General features: G+C 40.4%; 1 protein-coding gene across 5 annotated transcripts in view; it reads left to right on the forward strand.

Annotated features, from left to right (window-relative positions):
• The window catches only part of UTRN (utrophin), a gene marked incomplete at its 3' end in the record, with an annotated part of 377,026 nt that overhangs the window by 139,488 nt on the left and 218,788 nt on the right, over positions 1-18,750 (forward strand). For all 5 annotated transcript variants that reach the window (XM_081313934.1, XM_081313935.1, XM_081313936.1 and 2 more), the window contains 8 exons: positions 2,407-2,592; positions 3,542-3,714; positions 8,473-8,623; positions 9,966-10,141; positions 11,560-11,695; positions 12,139-12,288; positions 17,091-17,169; positions 17,980-18,194. In XM_081313934.1, coding sequence (XP_081170060.1) covers positions 2,407-2,592; positions 3,542-3,714; positions 8,473-8,623; positions 9,966-10,141; positions 11,560-11,695; positions 12,139-12,288; positions 17,091-17,169; positions 17,980-18,194 — 1,266 coding nt within the window. The remainder of the gene's footprint in view (positions 1-2,406; positions 2,593-3,541; positions 3,715-8,472; positions 8,624-9,965; positions 10,142-11,559; positions 11,696-12,138; positions 12,289-17,090; positions 17,170-17,979; positions 18,195-18,750) is intronic.

Below are 18,750 nucleotides of genomic sequence, written 5' to 3' on the forward strand. Positions count from 1 at the left end.
CTGGGCGTCCAAATCTACAATTAGATAATCTTTATCATAATATAAAACGTAGCTCTCTTGTTGTTGTTGTTGTTGTTAGTTGCGAAGTCGTGTCCGACCCATCGCGACCCTATGGACAATGTTCCTCCAGGCCTTCCTGTCCTCTACCATCTTCTGGAGTCCATCTAGGCTCACACCTACTGCTTCAGTGACTCCATCCAGCCACCTCATTCTCTGTCGTCCCCTTCTTCTATTGCCCTCAATCTTTCCCAGCATTAGGCTCTTCTCCAGTGAGTCCTTCCTTCTCATTAGTAGCTCTCTTACATAATGGTATAATGTTATAAAACATGATTCTTCAGAAATCATGCCCTATGAGGAAATAGGGCCTTGCCATGCTGCAGGAGCCATCTTTCAAAGTGCTTCACTTGAGATCTAATTCTTTTGTTAGTAGCTATGGCATTAGGGACACGGTGGCTCAGTGGGTTAGGACACTGAGCTTGTCGATCAGAAGGTCGGCAGTTTGGCGGGTCGAATCCCGAGCACCGTGTAGCAGAGTGAGCAACTGTTACTTGTCCCAGCTTCTGCCAACCTAGCAGTTCGAAAGCACGTAAAAATGCAAGTAGAAAAATAGGGACCACTACGGTGGGAAGGTAACAGCGTTCCATGCGCCTTTGGCGTCTAGTCATGCCGGCCACATGACCACGGAGATGTCCTCGGACAAGCGCTGGCTCTTCGGCTTTGAAACAGAGATGAGCACTGGCCCCTAGAGTTGGAAACGACTAGCACGCATGTGCGGGGAAACTTTACCTTTACTATGGCATAGGAGCCCCATAATATTATATCTTCAGTCTGTTCTGATAACTAAAGAAGTGATTGACTGGATGGACCACTGGTGAATCACAGTGTTGGTAACATTGGTATGTGATTTGCTTATTTTCAAGTATCATTGAAGTAGCCTGAAAACAGAATGTAACAATGTTTTAATTATGTATTTGCCCTCTTGGAAACAATTAAAAGTGCAAAGTTGATATAAAAATGGAAATAAAAACTCAACTAACATTTGCTAGGCAAAACCTGAGCAGAGTCTGGTAGCAGCTTTTTTTTTTTTAACTCCCATTTATATCCTGCCCTTCTCCGAAGACTCAGGGCGGCTTACAGTCTAAGCACAAATTAATGTGCTTAGCAATAGCCTTTTGAACTAACAATTTTATTTAAGGCATAAGCTTTAATGAATTGCAACTCATTTCATCTGATGCGTCAGAAGCATGAAGTGGCTTGACTGATGTGTTATTTAAATACCTTGGAATGGGGAGGCGATGGGAAGACAGGGTAGTTATGCTGATGGAGTTCCTTGGCATAAGCTTAAGCCTTAAATAGAAGTGTTGAGCTCCAAAGTGCCACTTTTTGCTATCACAGATCAATCACAACTTTCTACATTTGCTAGATGTTTTCAGGCGGAGGCCGGATTGGTATTTGGAATCACTTGCAAACTTTGAACAACGCATACGAAAAGTATATCGATCAATGAGTTTCAGTATGAAAATGTAATATTTTAATAAAATGAAATGCAATGTAAAACATACTCAAAAGGCATTTGGTGCATGTTGTTTTGATTTTCTTTATGTAGTCATATTGTTACGTATTTAAATAAGAATGGACATCTTTATTTGATACCGTTGAGAACATTTGTGAAATATATTTAGCTTAATTTTTTATCTCAATTTATTAGACTATATAACTTTAGCAAATCCATTGATTTCAGAAGTAATATTTCCAAATGTAAAGTAATAATAGGCTTGCTGAGGTTATCTTCCTCATAAATATACAGTGAATAGTTGGTTCATATACTATGGGTGGAGTTACAAGTGAGAATATACCAGTAGGTCATTGTTCTATGACAATTGTACTATTCTGAAAAGCCACTTTGTGAACTGGAAATTGTGGCCCAGGTACCTGATTAAAAAAAGAAACCTCTGGGTGTAAGTAATGTTGCAATAGATATTGAAGTGTATAGATATTTTTGTATTAACTAAAAATTATTGGAAAAATTATTGGATATATACATTTCAGGAGAATCAAGTGTGCGATAATCCTTTCCTTTTTTAATGCAACTGGAACTACATAAATTAGAAAAGGATATCATTGTTTGATTACAATATCGTTTTACTATATTGTAATTTATGGCATATATTTAGAAGCTAAGCAAAAGGATAAGAGGAATTAATTCATGGGAACACATGATTTAGCCACAGTGGAAACACTTCCTTGTAATTATAATGTAGCATCATCTGAAGAATTATTTAATTAAAAATAGTATTAAATCTTAAGATTAGAATATAATGGAAATGCAAATAAATGGACCCTTCTTTTATTTTATAATGAGGTTAGTTTTAAATAAATAGTTAACTGAAGCTGATTTTGCTTTAGGCAGCTCCACAGAGGATTCAAGGGTCTCACTCACCAATGACCAGGGAATCTCCATTCCCTGCAGAATACCTGGTTGAAATTAACAAGATTTTGCTGGTTATAGCTGATGCTGAGCTCTTGCTAAATGCTCCAGAACTTCATTCAGCAATTTATGAAGACTTTTCTACTCAAGAAGATTCATTAAAGGTACAAGAACCTGAAATCTAATGTTAGAACTCAAAACATAAAAGAGCATTAACATTCTTTTCAATAAATGTTTTAACTCTGGTGCATGACATTACACCTCAAGACACTTTCTGACTTTAAAAAACAGGTTCGGTCTTGGGTATGTCTTGATTTATAAGAACCTGTATCTAATTTTTCTAGAATCATCACCAATCTTATTCCTTGTTAGATTCAGGAAATGTAAAATAATTCATTTAATAAACTAAACGTTGGTCAGCAGTGTAAAAGTTTGAAAAGGAATGGGAAGGAATTAGATAAAGACCATTGTGAATTAAGTTATTAGAAAATTGTATTGGGCCAGATCAAACAAAATTCACACAAACATTTATAGGCATACACATACTTATAAGGGCTCACATCCTATAAGGCTGAGATTGCACTTAATGGATTTTTCCAGTTTGTTCCTTATTTCTTATTTTATTTGTTTAATTTATTTACTGCCCATCTCACCGTGGGGCTATTCTGGGTGGCTTACAATAATAAAATAGAAAAAATAATAATCATGCATTATGTACTTAATATTAGATACATATTATGTACTCCCTAATCTGGGAGACATGGTTTGGCTTCCAAAGTCACTAAGATCATCATGGTTTTGTTTCTTGAACAAGCCTTAATAGTCTAGTTTGTTTATAATGCTGAGCCAAAAGTAAACCATTTATGACGTACATGTGTGCATCATTCTAAGCCATGAGCCAAATGATGAAAGATGTAAATGTGTATGTGTGTGTGTGTGTGTGTGTGTGTGTGTATAGAGATAGATACAAATACACACACACACACACACACACACACACACACACACACACTGATGGTTGTTGCCATCTAATCATGCTCTATGTCTCCAGCTGGCAGTTATCTTTGAGGGGATGCTAATTCTGCCTGGTATTTTTGTTTTACTGTATTACAGAGTATAAAAGATATGTTGGATAAATTAGAGGATCAGATTGCAGTTATTCATGAAAAGCAACCTGATGTTATACTAGAAGCATCTGGACCTGAAGCTGTTCATATAGAAGATTCACTAACCCAGCTTAATGCAGAATGGGATCGAATAAACAGAATGTACAATGACCGCAAATGGTAAGTAAAAGGATGGCCTATACTTTGTACTTACAATTTTTCGCCAAGAAAATGTGATGAGTTAGGCGGAGAAGAGAATAAATCAGGTAATAGCCATTTTGTAGCTCTACTCTCCTTGCAGTATACAGTAAACCAGCTGTGCTAAGTTTGGATATAAACAGGGTAACATTTTAAAACATTTATAAAATATTATTTATTTGCCAAAGTTACTTGGCAAACAACTATGCAAGCTAGCAGGGAAGGAACCAAGAAGTGTTAATTCAGGTGGTGTGAGGAAACTATATATTAAATTAAAAATGAAAATTAAAGTGGCATCATGTTCATGACTTTATGAATAGCGTGGAATGGAGAAAAACCTGAATCCTTTGTTCTCAACCTCTTTTTTCTCTGGAAATTACAAAGCAAATCAGTTGTTGCACCTTAGACATTTCTTTCTGTCTCTTTTAGCATTTGATGTTTTTTAAGAGAAATTTTAGCCAGCTGAGACTTCTGTTTATTAGCATTTCTGTTAAAGTCACAAGAATGTGGGCCAATTAATTCATGAGAATATAGGAATCTGCAGAAACATCCTGTACACTCTTTTCATTGCATTTTCGATCTTTTTCTCTCTAGTTTTGAAGGCAGCACCTGTAGAATTGCATCAGACCCTAGCATCGTCATCTGAACTTATTTTTGAAGAGTTTTGTATTATTTCACAGTTGCTCTTCATGTGCTGCAGGCTTAGGGGAAAAAAATCCTCAGTATTTGCAGACATTTGTGCAGTGACTATATCTGAAGCCCCATCATTCATTTGGAAACTCAAATGATCTTATTAAATTAACAATGAAGTAGCCAAACCTTCCCATTTTAAAAGAGAAATTAAACTTCATAGTCAATCGGTGAAATACAACAAGCAGATTTCCTAGCTGATTTAATTGCTGGATAAGACAGTTCTTGAATCTCATAAATAATGTATCTTATTTTGCATTTGTACTTAAAAGAAAGTCAGCTTCTTTAAAGCCAAGACTTTAAAGCCAAGACTGGTATAAATAAGTCTTTTGTAATATGGAAGAATTCTCTGTCAGCTTCGGATACAAAAACAGTTTGCTTCAATTGTAGCTATATGTACCTCACAATTGGGAATAAAAATATATCTCTAAATAATGACATAGAAAGCTATGTTTTCTATGTGGAATATTTTTCCTTAATAGGAAGATTTTGTTGCAGATTTTGTTGAGGAAGAACACTTTTTTTCCAGCTGCAATGACCTGAAAATTGTAATGTCTCCCTTTCACCCATGGAGCAGTGGAACAATGAGGTGTCTCTAGGCAAGATCCCTGTAAGACTTTCCTGCAGCTTTTCCCCTTGTTACAGGTGGTTCACTTTCCTCCTGTTCAGTTGCTCTATATCCTCTCCTTAAATTGGCAGATTATATCAGGAAAGAGTGTTTTTCTGTCCTTCTTTTTCCTTTTCCTTGCCAAGTAATGGACATTCATGCCTGGTAAAGCAGTGCCCCTGGAATGAACGATGGAATACTTCACAATGTTGCTTATGAAACAGAAGTAGGGGGACAGATGGAGCCTTGGTGGAGCAGTGGGCTAATGCCTCCTTAAGTAACGCCAGCTGCCTGCAATTAGTGCAGGTTCGAGTCCCACCAGGCTCAAGGTTGACTCAGCCTTCCATCCTTCTGAGGTAGGTAAAATGAGGACCCAGATTGTTAGGGGCAATAAGCTGACTTTGTAAAAAAAAATGCCGCTGGGGGGGGGGTCGAAAACCCTAATAAACAGGCATATACATGGAATGAAGGCTATTGCTAAGCACATTGATTTGTGCTTCTTAGATTGTAAGCCGCCCTGAGTCTTCGGAGAAGGGCGGGATATAAATGGGATTTTAAAAAAAATACTGGAGTTTCTATGCTTGCATTCTTACCGTCTTCACTATCTTATCCAGAAATTTTTAGGAAGGCTTTCCCCCAATGAAAAAAGAAACCAGCCAAGTGCTGAAGCAGTCTCTGCTGATGGTTGGCTGAGTAAATACAGGGAGTGCAGAATTATTAGGCAAATGAGTATTTTGACCACATCATCCTCTTTATGGATGTTGTCTTACTCCAAGCTGTATAGGCTCGAAAGCCTACTACCAATTAAGCATATTAGGTGATGTGCATCTCTGTAATGAGAAGGGGTGTGGTCCAATGACATCAACACCCTGTATCAGGTGTGCATAATTATTAGGCAACTTCCTTTCCTTTGGCAAAATGGGTCAAAAGAAGGACTTGACAGGCTCAGAAAAGTCAAAAATAGTGAGATATCTTGCAGAGGGATGCAGCACTCTTAAAATTGCAAAGCTTCTGAAGCGTGATCATCGAACAATCAAGCGTTTCATTCAAAATAGTCAACAGGGTCGCAAGAAGCGTGTGGAGAAACCAAGGCGCAAAATAACTGCCCATGAACTGAGAAAAGTCAAGCGTGCAGCTGCCAAGATGCCACTTGCCACCAGTTTGGCCATATTTCAGAGCTGCAACATCACTGGAGTGCCCAAAAGCACAAGGTGTGCAATACTCAGAGACATGGCCAAGGTAAGAAAGGCTGAAAGACGACCACCACTGAACAAGACACACAAGCTGAAACGTCAAGACTGGGCCAAGAAATATCTCAAGACTGATTTTTCTAAGGTTTTATGGACTGATGAAATGAGAGTGAGTCTTGATGGGCCAGATGGATGGGCCCGTGGCTGGATTGGTAAAGGGCAGAGAGCTCCAGTCCGACTCAGACGCCAGCAAGGTGGAGGTGGAGTACTGGTTTGGGCTGGTATCATCAAAGATGAGCTTGTGGGGCCTTTTCGGGTTGAGGATGGAGTCAAGCTCAACTCCCAGTCCTACTGCCAGTTTCTGGAAGACACCTTCTTCAAGCAGTGGTACAGGAAGAAGTCTGCATCCTTCAAGAAAAACATGATTTTCATGCAGGACAATGCTCCATCACACGCGTCCAAGTACTCCACAGCGTGGCTGGCAAGAAAGGGTATAAAAGCAGGAAATCTAATGACATGGCCTCCTTGTTCACCTGATCTGAACCCCATTGAGAACCTGTGGTCCATCATCAAATGTGAGATTTACAAGGAGGGAAAACAGTACACCTCTCTGAACAGTGTCTGGGAGGCTGTGGTTGCTGCTGCACGCAATGTTGATGGTGAACAGATCAAAACACTGACAGAATCCATGGATGGCAGGCTTTTGAGTGTCCTTGCAAAGAAAGGTGGCTATATTGGTCACTGATTTGTTTTTGTTATGTTTTTGAATGTCAGAAATGTATATTTGTGAATGTTGAGATGTTATATTGGTTTCACTGGTAAAAATAAATAATTGAAATGGGTATATATTTGTTTTTTGTTAAGTTGCCTAATAATTATGCACAGTAATAGTCACCTGCACACACAGATATCCCCCTAAAATAGCTATAACTAAAAACAAACTAAAAACTACTTCCAAGAATATTCAGCTTTGATATTAATGAGTTTTTTGGGTTCATTGAGAACATGGTTGTTGTTCAATAATAAAATTAATCCTCAAAAATACAACTTGCCTAATAATTCTGCACTCCCTGTAATAGCAGGAGGTGGAAGAAGAAGAGGAAAAACATCTTTATATTTCTAGTAGGGAGGATGAAAGATTGTAGCGGAGCTATCTGAGTAGCTTGCCTTATCAGGTAGCATTGAGAAAATATTTCTTTTAGATCCTATGGAGACAGATGAAGTGTCTGTTGGCTTTAGTCATGGGCACTTATCTCTAGTATTGTTTCCTGAAAAACAATGATAGAAGACACACTGAAATATTCTGCTGATTGACGTGCTTGGTATAGTGGAAGGCTTACTCTTTGACGAAGGGTATTATCTGTTCTTGGTGCTTACTGGGATCATCATCTAGTTTTAGCTTGTTACTATTGCTTGTAAATCTGGTGAATTGCACCAGTGACCTTAAGAAGCTTAAGTTTCTTGTTTGGTTTCCACTTGGAAAAGTGTGCTACATAAATATTCATACATTCACATATTTAGCTGTCACTTTCCCCCCCTCTTTGTGCTATCTGGTGAGAGCATGTAGTCATGAGTCTTTCTTTGCTTTTATAAGTAATTAAAAGTTTTATAGTAGAATATATGCCTTGGGGTTTCTTTATTTTTTACCTGATGTTCATCATGCATCAAATGAACCACGGTTCATCGCCCTCTGATAGGGAGATTTTGATTTTCTCCCTGACATTAGCAACCTAGTTTCCTCTGAAATTTGACCGTATGAAGAGTGAACAAGGGTCAACTCTGTGGCTGAATCTGTAAACATGATTTTTTTCCCTGGAATTTCAGTTTGCAGGACTAGTTTATTATGATCCATGTGTCCCAGAGTTATAGTTGATCTTGGTACATTTGCTTCAAAGTAGACAAACTGATTTTAAATAAGAATTAAGCTTTGTAGGTTGCCTGTATGCTTAGGCACTCTCTTTCTGCAACTTTATGAGTTTGTTAGAAATTATAAACGGATGGATCAAAACTATGAATAGTGCTTCCTTTAAATTTGGGCTTTAAATATCTTTGTTTTCCTCACAAATAAGCCAAAATAAACTATCTGCCAAAATTGCATCTGTTGTCTTCAGCATACACACACGCACACGCTCATAGCATGTATATATACTATTTTGCAGTCTTACCATATATGCATTCTGTAGTGCAAAATTATCTTGTTTTACTTTTGAAATACCTTTCACATTTTTCTCCTGTTCTTCTTATTCCATGTAGTTGTTTTGATAAGTCTGTAGAGGAGTGGAGACAGTTCCATTGTGATCTAAATGATCTCTCACAGTGGCTAACAGAAGCAGAAGGGTTGCTGGTTGAAGCCCACGCGCCAGATGGTAGCCTGGATATAGAAAAAGCCAGGATACACCAGCAGGTAATTGATTACTGTGTATTAAGCCCAGGGCTCTAGTCAGAGCCTTTAATTCTACTTTTGTCACAGGAGAAAGAGGTAATTGTCAGACTTTGTAATGTTGGCATCTAGGAGCTGTACAAAGCATTTGAAGGGCTGCTTTGCAAAGTACATTGATCCTGCTTTTAAAGCCCAGTGCGGTTGCTTCAAGGGTTTGTGCATATATTTATTACATTACACTTCTGTGGGAACTGCCAGTAAATCAAAGGGGCTACCATTGTGTTTCAAAGGTTGTGCCATCGCATTTTGCTTGAGTGCATTGATTAGCCTTATTAAAACATATAAAGTCGACCACATGAATTGTATCGAGAAATCATTCGTATAGCTTCCAAGGATGCTGATGAAACGAATAGAGTGAATTTTAAAAAAGTAAAGGAACCAGTGCCTTCATTTCATTTGGAGAGAGGTGCTATACCAGTGATGGTGAACCTTTTAGAGACCGAGTGCCCAAACTGCAACTCAAAACCCTCTTATGTATCGTCGGGTGCTGGGTGGGCGTGGCCCATTGGGTGGGTGTTGCCAGTTGGGTGGGCGTGGCCCATTGGGTGGGCATGGCTGTGGTGGTAATGGCAGACTGGGTGGGACTAAAGAGTGCAGTCAATCAATTCCAACTTTTTTTCCCGCGAGAAGTTGAAATTGATTCATTGATTGATTTAACTTGTTTTTTTTAAAGCAAAAAGGGTTTTATAAAACCCAGCAGAAGGCCTAGGACTGGGGCGATGGTGCGTGTGCCCACAGAGAGGGCTCTGCGTGCCACCTGTGGCATGCGTGCCATAAGTTCGCCACCACGGTGCTATACTAAACACACTTACTAGGATTTCAGTTCTGCTGAAATCTGCTGTTGAGAAAGTCTTGTCTAGTAGAGACAACTATCTTTCACCTCAAATGAAGCTTAAGACAGGACCTTTATTTTGTGGAGGTTAAGTCTGTGTGTGAATGAGAGGGAGAATGCATTTGTGACTGAGGAGAAGGTTTTTGCAATGTTAGAAACTCAAATGTAGTCACTGAGAATATTGAAGAGAAGAATCAGGATGTTGGGCAAGGCTTAGAAGCAGATAGGCATCCCTTGCAGGAAGAGATACATGGAACCCAAACTAATGGTCTTTACTACTAGTAGTAATACTTCTCTGGCTTTTTTTCTAAAAAACAAAAAAAACAAATGAACCACAGATAGATTAGGAAAAATGAGGTCCAGTCCAGATGCATGAACAGCAGTTGTCACAAATCCATCTTCTTGCAGTAGAATACCTGATGCAGATATTCTGGGTCAAAACTAAAACACTACCTATATATGCATTTTCAACAGGAACTTGAAGAGGGAATCAGCAGCCATAAGCTCAGTTTCTCAACACTGAATAGAACAGGAGAGGAAATAATCCAGAAACTCTCCAATACAGATGGAAACTTCCTGCAGGAAAAACTAGCTGGGCTGTATAAACGCTGGAAAAACATCAATGCTGAAATCATGGAAAGGCAACAGAGGTAATAAGACCCCTCAGGATTTGAGGTTACCTTAGTAGCAGTTGAGATAAATTTCTTTAAAGTTTGGATTTTGTGGATTTTCACCAAGAGAAACTTCTCATATCTTTTTTCTAAAAGGTTTCCTAAGGCAGTTTCCTAAAACAGCTTCATAGCTGTTACTATACTATGCACTCTCCAGAATCACTCTGTGAATTAGATGTGTGGTTTCTAAATGTGATTTATTTAAATCAAATATATAGCATAGCATAATGTAGTGTAGCATTATAATCAGTGGTGGGATTCAAATATGTGAACAACCGGTTCTCTGTGTGGATGCTGCTTCCGGAAGTCCATTCTGGGCCTGGACAACACAAATTTAGCTACCAGTTCTGCAGAAGTGGTGTGAACTGGCTGAATCCCACCACTGATTATAATATAATAGTAATAATATAATATAATATTAGTGATACATTAATATTCTTATAACATACATTTCTTTTATATTTTCCATACTTTGGAATCTGAATTAATTATTAACTTACATGATTTTTTAATTTACTTTGGAGTGTTTGAATTGAAGAAAGAATATTCTGAATCACATTTTATTAATCACTGTTGGAAATTTCCTTGAGTGCTTCTTACTAGGCAGGTGGTTAATAAATTTGAAGAAGTCTTCTATCCAAAATGAACAAAATCGAGCTAAAAACAGATTTTGCATTAACATAAAATGGTAACACAAGTATGCTGGAAAGCACTGAGATTCAAAACTATTTCCTCCTAAATGATACCTACTATAAAGTCCATATTCGTACACAGTAATATCAAAACTATATTAATATAGTTGAGATCCAGTGTAGTATAGTGGTTAAGGCACCAGGCTAGTGAACCAGGAACTGAGTTCTAGTTCTGCCATAGCCATGAAAGCCAACTGGATGATTGCAGTCACTCTTTCTCAGCCCAACTCACCTCACAGGGTATTGTTGCAGGGAAAGTAGGAAAGGGAATAAATATTAGATACGCTTGCCATGTTGAGTTATTTATAAGAATATTATGAAAATGTTTTTTCATGAAAAATAATAATTAAAAAATAGTTTTCATAAATTTTCTTAATCTGATGGAAGGCAATGTGTCAATTCATTGAAATTTTCTTTCATGTTGTCCTAAGACTACAACATATTGAAGAGATAAAAATCTTTTAAAAACTAAGGCCTACATTTGAAGACTTCTCTGCATGAAATCACCTTTCTGCATATGAAATGGAATCATTTAATGAAATTTGCATCATTAAGGCATATGGTTCATTCAATCTTATTTTTAATATTGTACGGTATCATTTCTAGGCCGCTTAGTAAGCTATAGCAGGAATATTTTGCTTTTACATTTATTTCAATATTTATGGTGATTTTGTTTTATATTCCACCTTGGGGACTTTGATTCAGACTGAAAGGAAAAAATCAGCAATTAATAGACTTCACAAGAAAACTGGAAGAAATTAGTTGCTGGGTGGAAAATATAGAAAATTCCCTGGATGAGAAACCTGCAATCAGTCATGAAGAGAATTTACAAGAATTAATGGCAAGTAACATTAAAAATATTAAGCATTTTATTTATTCTATCCTGTTCCATTTTGTTGTTGTTGAATAACATTTAGGACTACTCAAAGCATCGGTTGGTACCACTGGATCAAAAGCATAATATATAAGTCTCATACATAAACATGATTTCCATATAATAACTAAGCTATATATTTTTTTCTGTTTTAGCTTAATGTCATGTGTTATGATAAATAAACTTATGGTTTATTTTATAATCTGTTCATGACACTAAATATTGTTTGCTTACGTTTTTGTAGCCATAGAACCTGGAACTTGCTTCAGAATAAATTTTTCATTGAATTTTTGTCGTCAATACCACAATGTGATTTTTTTGTGCTCTTAGAATTTGAAGCATATTACTGCCCTGATTATATATAGAGATAATTTTTTAATGAATGAGTGACACTGTCTTTACTCATTTAGGGTCTGATTAAGGAAATGGATATACAAGGAGAGAAACTTAAGTGGCTAAATAGAAAAGAAGCAGAGGTACTTTCAAATACAAGCATTGGGCCTCAGGAAAGAGACAATATTTCTAATAGACTGAAGACCCTGAATATTAAATGGAAGAAGGTATACATTTTAATCTGTATGCATTAAATATTGTTCCTTTAGTTGTGTTCATGCAAGATAGTTGTTCGTTGTGACTCTGGGACAGAACTGGATAACTTTTTTTTTTAATCCCATGTATATCCCGTCCTTCTCCGAAGACTCAGGGCGGCTTACAATCTAAAGCACAAATCAATGTGCTTAGCAATAGCCTTCATTCTATGTATATGCCTGCTTATTAGGGCTTTCGCCCCCCCCCAGTGGCATTATTAAAAAGTCAGCTTATTGCCCCCAACAATCTGGGTCCTCATTTTACCTACCTCGGAAGGATGGAAGGCTGAGTCAACCTTGAGCCTGGTGGGACTCGAACCTGCACTAATTGCAGGCAGCTGGTGTTACTTAAGGAGGCATTAGCCCACTGCTCCACCAAGGCAACTTATTTGATAAAGTTAGTGTTAAAATTCTTAATGAAATTTGCATTGTTTTAAATTTACAGAAATGATAGTTCATGATTTCCTCTTGTGTACAGCAGGGCTTTTCAACCGGTGGTATGTGTACCACTGGTGGTACACGAGCACCGGGCTGGTGGTACGCAGCATTACCTTCCCCCTCACTCCGCTCCTTCCCAGCTCACTTGGTTGCAGAAAAAATGCTGCTTGGCAGCAGCCTGCAAAAACCCTAACCCGCATGAAGAGCGTAGGCTCAGAGCGAGGCCCTCCCCTCCCCAGGGCCAGCCGTACGGAGTCGCCAGCTGATCGGCCGACCCTGACCTCCACCGATGGGCTCCAGTCCACTGAGAGCTCCCGGCGAATCGAAGGCTTCCCGGTGGCAGCCCCAGCCGGTGAGGAAGCTGGGAGGGAGGTGGTGGCCTGGCGCTGGGGCTGCCAGGGCTCAAGCACCAGGATCAGCACCACTTTCCAGCTGTTTGGCACTTCTTCGGGGCTGCCAGGGCTCAGTTGAAGCACCAGGATCAGTGCCAGGCTCCAGCTGGAGTTCGGCGCTGATCCTGGTGCTTCTGCTGAGCCCTAAATAAGCACCAATCACCTGGAAAGCAGCACTGATCCCGGCGTGTCTGCTGAGCCCCGAAGAAGCACTTATCACCTGGAAAGCAGCATTGATCCCTGCTCTCACACACACAAACACGTGCAAGCAGTTACAACTGAAGGCATTTCAGCCTTCAACTATGGCTCCCAGTGCTTGCCCCCTCTCAGGGCTCCTGATTGGCCCTGCGCCTGGGCGCCCCACCCCCTGGGAGAAGCGCGGCCCTGTCCAAGGCACCCAGTTACCGGTAAGGTGATAAGGTACTTCCAAAGGTGGCCGCTTCAAGGTCACACGGGCAGCCCTCAGCCACTCCCCTCCCCTCCGCACCTCCAAACCGATCCCCAGGCCAACATGTCTGACTGAGGAATTCTGGGAGTTGAAGTCCAGAAGCGGCTTGTAATTGGGTGATGCTGTTAAAGTCTCGCACTGAGCGGGAGGGCATGCCACCGTGGCTCTTGCTCTCCAATAGGCTGTGGGGGCCACCGCAGAGGGTTGGGTTATTTTGCAATGGGGGCGGGTGAGAGAGACAGGAGGGGCGGTTATGGCAGGAGAGACAAAAACGCTTCCAAGTGGCCTCAACATGAATGCCGCCATCCGTTACGGGTTGTGGTTCTTTCGATCCTGGTGCGCAGCTCTGGTAAGCGGGCAGGTGAACATGAGATAGTTCAGGGCATCCCCAGCTGCCCCTTTTCCTCTTGAGCCTCTTTCCGGTAACAGAGGCCTTCCCTGCAAGCAAATGAGCTGGGCAGGAGCCCAGGTGACACCGGCGCTTGTGGCAGCGCAGACCCGAGGGCTGCTTCATTCCTGCTTGGCCTCTTGCAAAAGAGGGAGGGAGGGAGGGAAGGAAGGAAGGAAGGAAGGAAGATAGGAAGGAAAGGAAAGGAAAGGAAAGGAAAGGAAAGAAGAAAGGTAGGGAAAACGGGAGGGAAGGAAGGAAGGACAAAGAGGGAAGGAAGGAAAGAGAGGGGAGGCCAGGAAGATTGTGGGCACTGGCAGCGGCACCAGCGCGGAGGGTGAACGTACACGCGAGCGGGACAGATGCGCATGGCCGAGGCGCTGCTCGGGGCTGGAGGGTGATCGCACGCGGAAGTGCCCTCCGCGCCGGCACCACCGCCAGTGTCTGCAATCTGCCCGGCCTCCCCTCCAGCCCCGAGCAGCTCCTTAGCCATGTTTGGCTGTCCTGCTTATATGTGCAATCACCCTCCGGCCCCGAGCAGCGCCTCTGCCATGCGCATTCCTCGCGGCCAGTCAGGAGGATTCCTGGCAAGAGAGAGCAGGCAGGGGAGTCAGCTGGCACCGTGCCCAGCAAGAGGGACCTTGAGTTGGCTCGGCTGCCTCTCCAGCGTCTCCCAGAGGCATCTCCAGGATCTTTCCTTCCAAAGTTGAAGAGCAGCTGCAGTCTATCCCGACTTGAAAGGCAGGCGGGGAATGCAGCAGCCGGAGCAGCCCCTTAGTCCTAAGGACACACCTGACTTGGGAACCGGGCGGGCAGGCTGGCTCAAAAACCTGGAGCGGATCTCCCGTTTGGTCTGCGCAGGGAAAGCGGGACCAATTGGAGGAGAAGCTGCAGCCGGAGGCAGAGTCCATGATTTTTTTTCCAGGCTGGGGTCTGGGTGGCATAGCGCTGGACAATAGAAGGGAGGGAGGGAAGGAGGAAGAGACAAAGAAGGAGGAAAGAAAGGAAGGGACAATGGGAGAGAGGGAGGAAGGAAGACACCCATCCCAGTCCCACCCCCTCCACCAGAGACCCATGGATTCTCCCCCTCCCACACAGGCACCCTGCAACCTGAGTGATGATGTTCCCCTCCCCGGCCATTGACTTTCCTTGTCAAAAATTTGCAAAAGGTGATCACATGATCCTGTGACTGTCATAAGTATGAATCAGTTGCCAAGCATCCGAATGTAAATCATATGACCCTGGGGATGCTGCAACAGTCATAAGTGTGAAAAATGGTCATAAGTCACTTTTTTCAGTGCCGTCATAACTTCGAACAGTCACTAAGCGAATTGTTGTAAATTGAGGACTACCTGTACTTTATCATTTTTTTCCTTTTTTTGGGGGGGGGTGTCAAGTTTTTGACACCTTGCTGGGCAATTGGTGGTACTCGGACATTGCCTTACCCTAAAAGTGGTACAATGGGTGAAAAGGTTGAAAAGCCCTGGTGTACAGCACTATGTATATGTTCAGATGGAGCTATCTTTGAAAATAATTTTAAAACACTTCTACGCTGTGGTATATTTCCACAACATTCAGTTTTTATATTAAGTTTCTTCAACTGTCCTTTGAAATTCAGCTGAAATTTCAGTTTCCAAAGCCTTCTTTCTCTCCTTCAACAACTGTCAGAGTCACACCCACAAAACTTTGGCATTGTTACAAGACTTCCCTAGCTCCCTGTAAGAAAAATGAAAACCTAACAGGCATAGAAAAAAGCTCTGAAGTAGTCGTCATCTTGTAGATAGGTTTGCTGTATACGTACTCTCTTTTTATTAGTGCGAGCATTCAGACGCATAACCCTCACCTGCATTCTGATGTAATCTTGCAGTTATTTATTTTATTCAATTTAACATTGCCCAGCGTGTAATGACTCTAGGTGGTTCACAAGAAAATAGCAGGGATCATATACCACACTTCATCTGCCTGCTTTTTCATTTTGGGACATGTTGTTGAAATCAACATCACACTGTTGAGTAATGTAAAAATTCTTAGGCCCACGTAATGAAACTGGTGGAAGTGGAATGATCAGTGCCCAAAAATATATCCTAGAAGAATACTTTTAGCATATGGTGAAGTATGGTGTGGTAGGCTTAAAGGGAAAGTAAAATTGAAGCAGATATGAGCATTTCTAGGATATAGTATTTATGGTGTTCGTGGAGGACTGAGAAAACTCAGGTTCTAATCTACTCACAGCTGTAGAAGCTCACTGAGTGATTTGTAATCAATCGTTCTCATTGTCCAATCTACCAACAATTGTATGTTGGTTGGTCCTACCGTCAGCCAGCTGTTGAGTTAGATTTGGCATTGTTTATCCAGCTATCAAGTCCTTCCCCAGGACCTGGGATGGGCAGATGTTTCTATTTGGTGATGTTAAAGATATTGTCAAAGGATGTTAGCTATTCTGAGTAATTATTATGATTATTATTATTTTTGGGATAACATGAAGGGAAAATAACATGTAAGCAACTTACATGATGTTCCTGGAGGAAAGTTGTGATATAAATCCAATAAATTATAATTTCAGGAAGAATATTTGTTTTGGGAATTTCCCTTTAAATCTAATGAATTCCATTAAGTTCATTAAACCATTCAAATGCTTAACTGCAGAAGAAGATGGTATTAATGATTGATGCTCCTTAGAGCAGGGGTCCCCAACTTTTCTGGGTTGGGGGCCCGGTGGGAAAGAGAGGGGCAGGCACCTTTATGCGCACATGCACACACAAACCAATGTGATTGCACGTGCATGCGCACGAATGGGGCCGCAAGCATGCACGCTCCGCAAATGGGACTGCTAGTGCTGGCGCAAGGCTACTAGCTTACTTAGTGCCAGCGCGAGGCTCAGCCTGGTAGTGGGCCGCGGCCCATAGGTTGGGGACCTCTGCCATAGAGCATCTATATGAAAAAGTCCCTGACCCTTTTCAGGACCAATTGCAAACCCCCTGATCATCTGTAGGCTGTTTAGTGAAAGATTAATTGTCCTGCCCACAATTGTCTGTAGTAGCCTAATATTGTGCAATGGTACCCATAGCCTTTGGAATATAAACATTATTTTCCCCTCCCACAACACTAGGTGTTCAAGGAAGCACCTACCAGATTGAGAGAACTGGAGGGATATGTTCATCAGCAGCATTTTGTGCCAAAGTCTTCTGGTAAGTCTTGAGCAGAAATTGTCTCTTTGGAGAAACATTTGGGTATATTTTTGTCATCTTAGTAAAACTTAAAGTAGATAAAGAAGCAGATGTGATATATCTATTTATTTTGATCTTGGAGACAAAGGATACTTTTACTATAAAAGAGCATAAAATGTATTTTGAAAAATGCACTTGTAATGTATTCGCTTAACAAGAGAAAATAATTTGTTGTTGCACTTTTGAAAATTAGCACTTGTGTGTTTTTCCATATGCATGATTTAGAGGATCAGGCAGTAAGTCTCGCTTATGAAAATCAGTGGCATTTCTTTGACTGCGAAACGAACATTTTCAATTGATTCCTTTTTCTTCTTCTCCTAAATAGTAAATTAAGATTAGCAGCAGGTTGCAAAGTTTACCCTCGTTGGCAGCTTACTGCTGACTTAGTGTTCGAATGTTTCAGAACTGTTTTGAGTGTGATAATCAGGGAATGAATTTCTCTCATCTCGCTAAGCTGTCAAATATTTGAGATTTTGCAAAAAAAAAAAAATGACAGCAGCAATCTTGCTAGTACTATTTTGTATCTAGAGGTTAGATTAAAAGGTGAATTGGTGGAAATTTAGACATATGGAAAGAAGCTATTTTCAGAATTCTATCCTTTAACAGTAAAGTCTTGACAGTTTCAAACTGTTAATGTAGAATAGAGATACAAGAGGACTAATATGAACTATACAAGAGGTATTGTGTTGTTGTTTTTGCTTTTCCAATGTAAATAAATTCTAGATAATAAGTACAAGTTAAAATATCAAACAAATTATGTTGGTTGTTTAGGTTTCCCTGTTCTCCAGACAACAGTGCTTATGTCTTCTGCCTCAGAAAATGTGGCACAAACTCAGCATCCTTTGGAAATCTCGACACCTGCTGATTTGGATCAGACTACGACTGAACTGGCAGACTGGTTGGCATTGATTGATCAGATGCTAAAGTCCAACATAGTTACTGTTGGAAACATTGAAGAAATCAATCGGATGATTGCACGCATGAAAGTACGTGATGTTCTGAGGTGAAACTATTTTTTTTTGGAAAGCCTGAAAACATTTCAGAATATTTCTCTTGTTAATCCCTTTCCCTGTTCTTTGTTGTTGTTGTTGTTGTTGTTGTTGTTGTTGTTGTTGTTGTTGTTGTTGTACAATGAAATTCTGTCATGGCATTTCACAATTATGGAAAATAAATCCAAAGAAGAATTAGGGACAGAACATACTTCTGCTTATTTTTAGTGGTATTTCAAAATTTTAGTGGTATCGATGACCAGTCAAAAAGACTGAATGCGTTTTTTTGAATGTTCACCCAATTCTGCAAATTTGTTTGCTTCGTTTTCCTTGCTTGAATCCTCCTTGCCCAGGAATTTATTTTAGAGCAATTGGGAGGGAATTCAGTGGACTTTTTCCATTCTTGCTCCTGAGATATAAATCCATTCCATAGCAGCGGAAGAATGTTTTGTGTGCAGTTTCTCTGATCACACTTTATCATACTCTGTTAAGATATTTCTCTGCCCCTAGGAAACTTCTGTGGAGCATTGATAGAGGAAAATGGCCCATGTCT

The sequence above is a fragment of the Vipera berus genome (assembly GCF_964194415.1).
Source record: "Vipera berus genome assembly, chromosome: 1".
NCBI classification, from domain to species: Eukaryota; Metazoa; Chordata; class Lepidosauria; order Squamata; family Viperidae; genus Vipera; species Vipera berus.